The sequence below is a fragment of the Physeter macrocephalus genome, chromosome 18, assembly GCF_002837175.3.
Source record: "Physeter macrocephalus isolate SW-GA chromosome 18, ASM283717v5, whole genome shotgun sequence".
Classification (NCBI taxonomy): Eukaryota; Metazoa; Chordata; class Mammalia; order Artiodactyla; family Physeteridae; genus Physeter; species Physeter macrocephalus.
The window spans coordinates 76,012,890-76,023,696 of NC_041231.1; the positions used below are offsets into that span (position 1 = coordinate 76,012,890).

Consider the following 10,807-nt stretch of genomic DNA (forward strand, 5'->3'; position numbering starts at 1 on the left):
GGTGTGTGTGTGTGTGTGTGTGTGTGTGTGTGTCTGTGTGTGTGTGTCCTGCCGGGGTGTGTGTGTGTGTGTGTGTGTGTGTCTGTGTGTGTGTCTGTGTGTCTGTGTGTCTGTGTCCTGCCGGGGTGTGTGTGTGTGTGTGTGTGTGTGTGTGTGTCTGTGTGTGTGTGTCCTGCCGGGGTGTGTGTGTGTGTGTGTGTGTGTGTATGTGTCTGTGTGTGTGTCTGTGTGTCTGTGTGTGTGTGTCCTGCACTTGACTGTGAGCCTCTTGCCTGGCTCCTGGCCTTGTACTGGGTGCCCCCCGCCTCACCGAACTATGGGATTGAATTGATAGAGGTTTGTGCTACTTCAGATATTTGGAACAAATGCTGGAAAGTTTTGAGCCAAAGGGCAGGAAGATCACAGATAGGGTAGGAAAGAGAGAGACAGACAGAGAGAGAGAGGAAGCAGGAGACTACCAAACCCTCTTTGAGTTGCTCAGAAAACAAATGACAGTGACAAGAGGTGGCAGGAGATAGACCGCTGCTGTGAGGAAATCTTAAAGGATACCGGAGGCTCAGTCTGTAGAAGACAAGATTGAAGAAATAAAGTTTTCAGGCATGAGAAGGGAGCATCCCGCAGTTGGGGTGCCAGTGGCATCCCACCCCTGAGAGCAGCACTGGACACGTGATCCCACACTAAAGTGGGAGAAATGGAAAACAGCAAGTCTGCTGGGTCCCCACTCTGTGCGTAGATCCCTCCTAGGCCCTGAGAACACTGTGCGGGGAGCTCGCTGTTTAACAACAACAACAAAAAACCCAGGGACTTCCCTGGTGGCGCAGTGGTTAAGAATCCACCTGCCAATGCAGGGGACACGGGTTCGAGCCCTGGTCCAGGAAGATCCCACATGCCGCAGAGCAACTAAGCCCGTGCACCACAACTACTGAGCCTGAGCCTGTGCTGTAGAGCCTGTGAGCCACAACTACTGAGCCCGTGTGCCACAACTACTGAAGCCTGAGCGCCTAGAGCCTGTGCTCCGCAGCAAGAGAAGCCACCGCAATGAGAAGCCCGCACACCGCAACGAAGAGTAGCCCCCGCTCTCCAAAACTAGAGAAAGCCCGTGGGCAGCAACAAAGACCCAATGCAGCCAAAAAAATAATAATTATTATTAAAAAAAACCCCTAGAACCATAAGGCTTTCTCCTGAGGGAGGGCTCTCCAGGTGGGCGGGACAGTGAAGAGGTTGGTCCTGACTGGCTTCTGCTACCCTGGCCCCCAGCGATGCTGTTCCTTCTCGTTGTGTGAGCCACGTTTGGCAGAAACATTTCCAGTGGCCCCAGTAGCACAGGAACAGGCTGGAGAGCCCAAGCAGGGTGCTGAGGATGGAAGGAGATCAGAAGAGGAGCAAATGTGGAGTGCAGGTCGCTGGGCTGCCTGGCACTGGCAGCTCCAGGCAGCACAGGGGGCAGTGGACCTGACCTGATGATACGAGGGCTGCCCGAGGCCCCCACGCCTAGTCCTGTAAGGACCAGATGCGCCGCACCTGGTACCATCACTGCCCAGCTCCTGTGTCTCCCCTTATTATCTTTTTTTGGCCACACCGAATGGCTTGTGGGATCTTAGTTCCCCGACCAGGGATTGAACCCAGGTCTACGCCAGTGATACTGCTGAGTCCAAACCACTGGACCGCCAGGGAAGTCCCTCGTGTCTCCCCTTAGAGGGCATCAAGTCTCAGCACATCAGGCAGGAGCCTCTTCAAGGCATCTTGATGCCTTTATGATGAAATGCAAGAGGCCCATCGCTAAAACCATAACTCTGTGTCACACAGGAACCTCAGCATTAGATCAGGTCACACACATCTAGAAACAAGAGGGTTATGCGGTCAAGCGTCCAAGGGAGACATGGCCTTTGCCCTCAAGGAACTTAAATAGTGCGTGACAGCATCTGATTAAGTACTAACAGGTAGTCATTCGGCAGACACATATTAGTACCTGCTGGTGCCAGGAGCAGCACCAGGTGCTGGGGATACTGTGATGAATAAGACAGGCAGCCCATGAGTTGTGGAGCATACAAGCTGCTGGGGGAGGGAGATGTGGAGCAAGTAACACCATGCGAGGGGGACTGGGGGCCTTTAACAGGAGCTGATGTGGCAGAGGGGGTGAGGGATGTCCGGCTGCGCCTGAAGGATGAGGAAGAGCCAGCCAAGGTAAGTGGCTGCAGCGGTGTGCGGCAGGGAGGGGTCTCCAAGCAGCTCAGGGCTGGGGCGGGCTTCCCACAGGAGCTGATTTATGCTGGGCTTGAAGAGCGAGTCAGCCTTGAGGAAGCAGAGGGGGCAGAGTAGTGAGGCCATCAGTCTGGCTGCTCTGGCCTCAGGATCCTGTGAGAGGGAAGTAAGGGGAGAGGAGGCGAGGCTGAATCAGTGGCTGGCAGGGATCCACATGGAAATGGCCGGGAGGGCACTTTCAAGTTATAAATGGGGAGCTCAGGTACAGGTGAGGGTGGGGCGTGAAACTCAGTCTCCTGAAAAGGAAACTATGGAGAAGGAAGACTGGGAGGAGGAGAGGTGCCGGGACACCTGGGCGGAGGAAGGGAGCCAGGCTGGAGGACAGGAGACGTCAGAGCACGTTCTGTAGAAGCTCAGAGAATGGTTCTCAAGGAGGGGAGGGAGGAGTGGCTCTTCTGTGCCAAGTGTTAATGAAGCTTCTAGAGCTCTGGGAATTGGGCAGGGAGCACAGGATCATCCAGGTAAAGAGGGAGCATTCACAATGCGTTGCCTTGGTCACCGCCCCTCTCCCAGAAGCTCACCTTTTCTCACCTTCCTGGCCAAAAACATCCCCTGAGGCCCCAACAGCGGGTCTGCAGCTGTGCCGTCAGAGGGAAGAAGCCCAGCTCCTCTGCCTGGAATCAGTGGCCGCCCATCCTGGGCGGCTGACTCATGGTGGGAAGCCAGCATCGCCTTCGAGCTGCAGAGATGAAAGCGGCCACAGGCCACTGAGGGTAGGCAGGTGGTGGGTGAGCAGGCAGGGGCAGGCCCGCCTGACATCTGATCACTTAGGAAGCTCCTCCCTTACTCCTCCCAGGTGGAAGGCACCTCTCCCCTGCAGCTTCCTGCAGGAGTGGGAGGAAGCCTCTCTGTTTCAATGAAGCCCAGCCCTGGAGAAAGCTGTGCTCCTTTTGGGAGAAGAGGACCCTTCAAGTACTGCTGACTGCAGGCCCCAGGACCTGCCCCCGCTGCTGCTTTGGGCTGGGCCTCAGAGAGGGGTTCTAGCCACTGGGGCTTGGGCCACGTCCAGGGAGCAGTGAGGAGGCTCCAGAAACCAAGGTGCAACCAACTCGATCCAGGAACACCTGTGCCATCTACACCCATTAACTTTTTGTATTAGCTTTTCCCTCCTCAGGCCCTCCTGCATCCCTGCTCTGATAGAAAGGTATAGAGTTCGGGGGGGGTGTGATTGAGAGAAGGATGAACGGGTGGGAGTGGATACAGCTAGAAGGGAGGCGGCTGTGAGGAAGCGGACAGAGTTTGGAGTCAGGTGGGCTATTCTGAGCAATTCACCTTTCTTCTCGGAGCCTTAATTTTCTCATCAGCAACATGGAATTAAGGGTATTACGAGGCCAACACATTTCAGAGGACTGTCGTGAGTAAACGAGGGAAGGAACGAACTTTCCAAACTGTCAAAATTAAGCGTTGGTGGTTACCATGACCACCGTTGCATCAGGACTGCTCAGTGTGAAGTCCACGGAGCCCAGTTTGGTGGGGTGTGTGTGTGTGTGTGTGTCTGCGGAGTGCCTGAAATAATGTGTAAAAATGCACGTGGGGTATCTTTCTGGGGTGAGGAGCCATAGCTCTCATCAGCTTTTTGAAGACGTCTGGGCCCAACAAAGCTTAAGACCCAGACACAGCACGAGCCCACCCCCATCACTTTTGAGATGAGTTAGCCGAGACCCAAGGTCACACAGCTTGTCAGAGGCAAGGCCAGATGTGGGACCCTGATGCCCCAACCCTCCGCTCGCGCTGTCCCTCCGTTGTCAGGTGAGCAGAAAGAAGAGTTAGGAGGGAGCAGGGGTGGGGCTGGGGGCGGAGGAGCAGCCAGAGGCAGGGCCCCTGTCCTCACTCTGTTACCAGATGAGGGCCTCGCGGTACAGGGCAGGGGACGGGGAGAGACAGAACAGGGAGCCCCAGGGTGGGAGAGGGAGGCCCTTCCTGGAAGCACAAGTTGCTGAATAAGTGAGTCATCCTCCCAACCTCCCTTTCCCAACAACCCCCCACAAAAGGCTCAGACACAGGAAACACAAGAAACACACTCTCTCCCTCACACTGTCTTGAGATGACCTCAGGTTCTCAGTGTCCTCTTCTGGGAAATTTAAAGATGCCACGTCAAAGCTTTACGGAAAACCGTGAAGGGCCACATGCAAACGTAAGGTAGTCATCACCCAAAGATGCAGTTTCCTGAGCGACTCCTGAGTACCAGACACGTGCTGGATGCTTGGCCTAAATTGGCATCAACGTCACCCCTTCAAGAGGCCTCCCCTGACCAGCCAAAGTAAATCCCCCTCTCTCTCCCACCCTCTAGTTATTCTCATAGAGTCCCTGTTCCTTCCCTTCCTACCACTTGTTATAACAGAGGCTGTTTCTGTGCGTTCCTTCCATCCTCTCTCCTCCACAAAGACTACAGTCTTGCCATGGGCAGGAGGCGTGTCAGTGTGTTGATGGCTGTATATCCGTGCTAAGCACAGTGCCTGCCACCTAGTAGTCACTCAAATCCTTGTTAAATGAACGCATGACTGTCTCTAGTCTTCACAACAGCCTTATGAGGTAGGTTATCACGCTCACTGGACAGAAGAAGAAACTGAGGTTCAGAGAGTCAGAGACTTGCTTAAGGGCACAGTTTGTTATCACCAGACTTCTTTCAGCTCTGCTCCTTCCCCTTGAAGGACTTGGAGAATGAGAAAACCTAAGGGTCAGAGAGAGAGTTGGGTCCAGCATAATGGCTCCAGTTCAGCCACCACCCTGCGCTCAGCCTTCCCCAGCTGAGCTCCCCCAACCTCTGATCATACCCCAGTAGCTCCCCGTCATCAATCCATAGCCATAGAGCTGGAGGCCATCCAAACTGGCCTGTTTATTTCCCAAGCCAAGTGCGAATCAGTCCTTCCCTGCCCGCCCCAGAGCAAGATACAGTTGGGAATCCGCACCCCACCCCTCAAGCCTTAACACAGCAGAGAAATTAGTGAACTCTTTTATAAAACATTGTACAGGGAAAATACATACATATATATAGAGCCAGTGCTGGCACCGGGGTGGGGTTCGCTTCTTAGACACAGGTAAACAGATCCTGCCCCATCAGGGCGCCCACCCACCCCTGTACTCTCTTTCCCTGAAGTGGTCATCTGCTATCCCCACACCCTGGTACCTTGGCTGGTTAGCACAAATCATAGAGGTCCACCATGGTGCCCCCAAAGGGAACTGCTTCCTGGCTGCCCCTACCAGCCTGCTCCTCTGAGGTGGGCACCCCCTGCCCTTCCTCCTTACCCAGGTAGCCTTCCTTGGCCTGGCCCCAGGAATTCGGCCCACCAAGACCTGAAGACAGAAGATTGACCAAAGAATATTGTTTCCTGATATGTCTGGTGACCATATATTATCTAAACCAGGACTTCTTTGAAAGTGGAAGGGGTTCTCACTCACTGGAAAACAGGCATAAACCCAGACTTCCCAGCAAAGTACAAACAGTCACCCTACTGATAGGGCTCCGCTGCTCTGAACTGGCCCAGTCCTGCCACTCTTGACTTTCCAAAACACGTTCCATACTTGCCGCAAACTCCTCTCAGACCTCTATTCCCACCTCTGTCACCTTCTACTCTACAAGGCCTTCTGGCATCTTGGTTACACATTCTAAGGCCTCAGTAATATTGGAGACCTGTAGTATTGGGGTCGGGAGGGCTGGATGGGAATGATGCCCCTCCAAATCCCATACAGGACCTGGCCATGTAAGGCCTTTGGGGTCAAGCCCCAGGCTTTCTGGCTCCTTGGGCCCGATCCCCCAAATCATGGCTGCCTGGGTCTGAATAGAAAAGCAAGCCTTAATCCTCTGTCTTCCATCCCAAACCTGCCACGTCTTCTCTCTCTAGGCCTTCCTGTAGCTCAGGGCCAGGGAGAAATGAACCACCAGTACCCCTATCCCCACCCTTGGTCAATGCAAAGCACTTTGTTCCAGTACCTTCTCTACATGTTGTGCATGCATATTCCTGCTCACACCTCAATGTGGCTTCTATGCTAGGAACCCCAGGTGTCGCCTCTGGGAGTGACAACTGGTGGACTGGTGGAGGCTGAGGAGGTCAACCTGTAGCACCCTGCACCCCCAACCCAGACAGGGCTGGGCCTCAGCCCCTCATGAGGGCCTGACCAGCAATCACAGCCATCCCGATGGGTTCCCATTCTGAGCGAGGGCTCCAACCCTTGCTTTTAGAACCTGCTCAGTAGGCCTGCTTGGAAAACTGCTTTCAATAAGCCTTGCTAAAGCAAATAGTACCAGACAGTGAAAACTCAGGCTCCAGCTCCTTAAAGGTCCCTCCTCTCCTCCCTCCTTCCCCCTCCCACCCCCATCTGCAGACAGTCCACAGCCACACCAGTGCTTTGGGAAACAGAAGTTCAATCTTACTCTTCCTGGGGCCACTGCTTCACTCGTTGTCCCCCTGTCTGTCTTTGGGAAACAGACTCCTCTGTGTCTGAGTGAGGCTACTTAACACCTGCTGCGTCCCTCCCACCCCCACAAAAACAAGTGCCTGGATCCGACCCCCTGGAGAGGAACTGAGAAAACCCTGGGCTCAGGAGGGGGCCTTCCAATGGGCCCCTGAGTAGGCATAGGAGATGGGATGCTGGGTCCCGGGCCTCACGGTGAATGTGTTGATGGAGCTTCCATAGTGGGGGTTGCTGTGGGGAGACCTGGTGGGGAGCAGGAGAGAGATGAGGTTAATATCTGGTTAACCAACACCCCTTCCATCTCCCCCAGGGCACAAGAGGAAGGGCGTGGCTCAGTGCGATGGAGCTACCCCACAAGCTCAGGGCTTACCATCCCCAGAGTGGGACCCCAGTATTGACTCACCAGACACAGGGCTTCCCTCCTGTCTAGGCCCTGACGCCAGAGTACCTGCCTCATACCCTTCTGCTCAGAACCCGCCGTCCCTCCTAGCCTGGCTCTGGACGCATCTCTGTGACGGGAACTGCCAGCACCCAAGGACCACTCAGGTCTCCCCCCACCCCACGCTGGGCCTCCAGGGAGTGCGAGAGACGAGAGAGAAGAGGGAGCTGGTGGGGAAAGCAGGAGGAGGGGAAAAGAGAAAACAGAGGGGATAACGGGAGATAAGGAAGCAGATAAAGGAAGCGCCAAAGGCGCCCTCTCCAGGTGAAGTGTGCCTCCTTCCCCCTTCTCTCTGCCCTGAGAGCCAGAGGGGAGAAAACCAAATGTCCCAGACTGATGGCCATAGCCTGGCCAGCTCCCCCGTGGTCCAGGGGAGAGCCTCTCTCTCCCCTGGCTTCCCAGCCCAGGCTCCCGCCATCACCCTGGCCCGCAACTCACCTGCGGGTAGCCGGGGCGCAGCCGCAGTCGCCGCAGTTGCCGCCGCCGCCGCCGCCGCCACCGCCGCCGGGCGCTTTGTACTTGGCCTCTCCGCGGTGGGCGCCCTCCAGGGGCATCTTCCGCGCTTGCAGGCCGGCGGGGGGCGCGCGGCCCGTCGAGTTGACGCGCCGCATCTCCGGGCCTCCGGGCGCTGCGAAGGGCCCTCTGGGCTGCGGCCCGAAGCAGCTGGGGGAGATCGGGCTGCGGCCAGTGCCGCCTCGCGGCAGCCTGGGGCTGCGGTGGGTGTCCCCGACGACGTACAGGCGCTTCTTGATAAGCGAACGGCTCCTGCCCGAGAAATCGTCCAGGCCCCTGGCGGCCCCGGCGGGGCCCGCAATGGCGGGAAAGCGCCGGAAGCCGCGAGCAGGGCCCGCGTCCGCGAGCTGCCCCAAGTCTGAGAAGTTGTTCCGGGGAGGGGAGCCCCGGCGCCCCAGATACTGCAGGGCGCGGGGCGGGGGCTCGGGGTAATTGCTGAATTCTGGCGGCGGTGGGATGACCTCAAAGTTGAACTCCTCCTCCTCCCTCTTGTGGGAAGGAGAAGGAGGGGAAGAGGAGGACTTGGGCAGCAGGCGGCCCCGGGGGAGGCTGGAGGGCGCTGGTCTTTCCCAGGCCACGGAGGCCTGCGGCTCTGTCTTTGTACAGCTGTACCCGCGGCTGGGCTCCGTGCCCTCTGGGTCTCTGCGGGGCTGGGGCTTCCACTGACTGGGTACCTTGGGCTGTCCGGGCGAGGTTAGCTGGGGGTCCTTCTCAGTCTCCTTGGGTACCTTGGGGACCACCGTGAAGGAGTTGGGCTGGCCGTCGTTGTAGAAGATGCCGTCAGAGCCTGCCCCGGGCTGGCTGTGGCCACGGAGACTCCCTGACAGGGAGGACTGGCCCAGGGCAGCCCCTCTGGACCTCCCCTTCTGTGCCCTCTGCCTGGCTGCAAGGAGCAGAGCCATCGGGGAGCCTTGCTCCACCACCTCCCCTGTCACTGGATGCCTGAGGAGTTCCTCAGCAGGCTGGGCTGAGGCAGGGGGTTTGGCTGGCAGCCTCTGGGGCTCCTTCACCTCCACAGGCTCCCCTGACCCTACAGCCTCTCCTCTGGACAGGGTGGGCATCACCACGGCCACATCTCTGCTGGGGCTGTTCTGGCTGCGATGGGGCTTATAGAGAAATGGCACCTCTTCTCGGCCAGGGGATATCTTTGGGGGGAGGGCTGGAGACGAGAGGGCTCCCTGTGTAGGCTTACTGGTCTCTAAGGAGCGCCCTTCTGCCTCTGGCTTGGAGGGCACTGCAAGTTCTTGATGTTCTGGCTTCTCCCACTGCCCAGCTGGGACTAGGTTCTTCTCTGCTATCAGTTGGGATGATGTGGTGGGTAGAGGTGTGGCCTTGGGTGGTGTGGCTGGTCCAGGTGTGGCTGGCTCAGGTGTGGCCTTGGGTGGTGTGGCTGGTCCAGGTGTGGCTGGCCCAGGCGTGGCCTTGGACTGGAGTGGTGTGGTTGGCAGAGGGGTGGTGGATAGAGATGGCAGATTCTTGGCCACGGGCTTGGAGAATTTGCCATTATCAGCCCTGTTTTCAAAGATTCTTACCCCTTCTAGCTGAGGTTTGGGAGGCAGAGACCCTCTGCTGGGCTTGGCTTCCTTCTCGGCTGATGAGGAAAGCTGGGCCTCCAACTTATTCCGGATCTGCCAGATGCTAGGAGTTGGCGAGTCTTGGGGGATGTAGTCCACAGGAGGGAGGGTCAGGCTGGTGGTGGCCTTCCTCTTTGGCTGGCTGCCAGGACTCTCCTCAGGAACACTTGGGGGCGCCTCCTTCTCTGGCAGGCTTGGGGGCACCTCCTTCTCTGGCAGGCTGGGGGGCGCCTCCTTCTCTGGCAGGCTGGGGCCCTTCTGGCTCTCCTTTCCCTGAGAGGCTGCAGTTGGGCCTGGTCTATGACTGGCAAACCGGTCCTCTCTCCTGGAGCCACAGAGATAGGCTGACAGCTCGTTCCGCAGCTTTGCCATCTGGCTGGGATCCCGCCAGTCCACGGACTCTGAAGAGGCTGTGTCCTCCAGGCTGGGGGGGTCAAGTTTGGGTTTGGGAGCAGGAGAGCTGGACTTGGGTCTTTTCATAACCCCAGCTGGTGGAGGGGCTGCCTTCTCAGCAGATGGCAAAGGAGGGGCAGCTGGGGGCAGGGGGGATGCTGAGGGAGGGAGTGGGGGTGGAGGAGGGGGCAGGGGAGGGGCTGGAGGTGGAGTCTCGGCTTGTTCACTTGTCCAGGCCTGGGGCTGGCCCGGCCTCGGACTGGCTGGTGCTGTAGCCCTGGGCTCCTCGGGACGATCTGGCTCAGTGGCCCTGTTGGGATAGACCTGGGATGCGGGGCGGATGTGGAAGCTGGGAGGCAGTGGGAGTCGACTGGGGGCCTTCTTGGTGACCTCTCCTTCCTCAGGAAGAGCCCCTTGTGCTTCCTGAGTGGAGATGGATGAAGTCCTGACTGGGGTTGGGGGAGGCACCTTGAGCAAGCTGGGGAAGGTGAGGTGGGTCTCCGGTCCCAGGAGGCTCCCCTTGGGCTCAGCAGGGCTCCTGGGGGCCTCTGGCTGCCTGTCACTCAGAGCTACCTCTGATTTCCACTTGGTGACACCCGCAGCGGGGAAGGGGTGAGTCCCCGATGTATGAGGAGACACTGGAGCTGGGAGAGCCGGGGCTGGCAAAAGGGGTAGCGGGGGGGCAGGGGGAATGAAGTCCGGAGGGGTGGGTGTGGCTGGGGAGGGAAGGCGGGGTGCAGTGGATAGGGGCCCCATTACTGGGGGCAGAGGTGGAGCCATGCTGGGTGGGGACGGGGGTTCCAGCAGCAGCGGGGGAGGTGGGGGAGCTGTGGAAGGTGGAGGTGGTGGTAAGGGCTCCTCTTGAGGCTGCGGAGTGTCTGGGGGTGGTGCCGGGGCAGGGCCCGGGGGTGGCGGGGGGATGAGCAAGTCCTGGCCATAGTGCCCGGGCCTTAGGTCCCCCACAGAGCTGTATAATCGGAGGTTGCCGTTGACGAGCCTGCTGGTGCCTGGAAGGAGGGAGAGGCAGAGATGAGAAGGGTGAGAAAGCAGCCAGGCTTGCCCATCTCTGAGTGCCCAGGGCAGGGCGAGGTGGGCTCCTGAGAGAGTAGCTGGCCGGTTTCGTGCCTTTGCTTTTTTTTTTTTTTTTTTTTTTTTTTGTGGTACGCGGGCCTCTCACTGTTGTGGCCTCTCCCGTTGCGGAGTACAGGCTCCG

The 10,807-nt window shown here is 58.1% G+C and overlaps 1 protein-coding gene across 1 annotated transcript in view; it reads right to left on the minus strand.

Annotated features, from left to right (window-relative positions):
• Positions 1 to 2,952: 2,952 nt before the first annotated feature.
• The window catches only part of C18H6orf132 (chromosome 18 C6orf132 homolog), a 35,685-nt gene continuing 27,830 nt past the window's right edge, over positions 2,953 to 10,807 (minus strand). The window contains exons 5-6 of the mRNA XM_024121893.3: positions 7,553 to 10,278; positions 2,953 to 6,918 (exon numbers count right to left, since the gene is read on the minus strand). Of these exons, the coding sequence (XP_023977661.1) occupies positions 6,801 to 6,918; positions 7,553 to 10,278 (2,844 nt within the window). The 3' untranslated portion in view covers positions 2,953 to 6,800. The remainder of the gene's footprint in view (positions 6,919 to 7,552; positions 10,279 to 10,807) is intronic.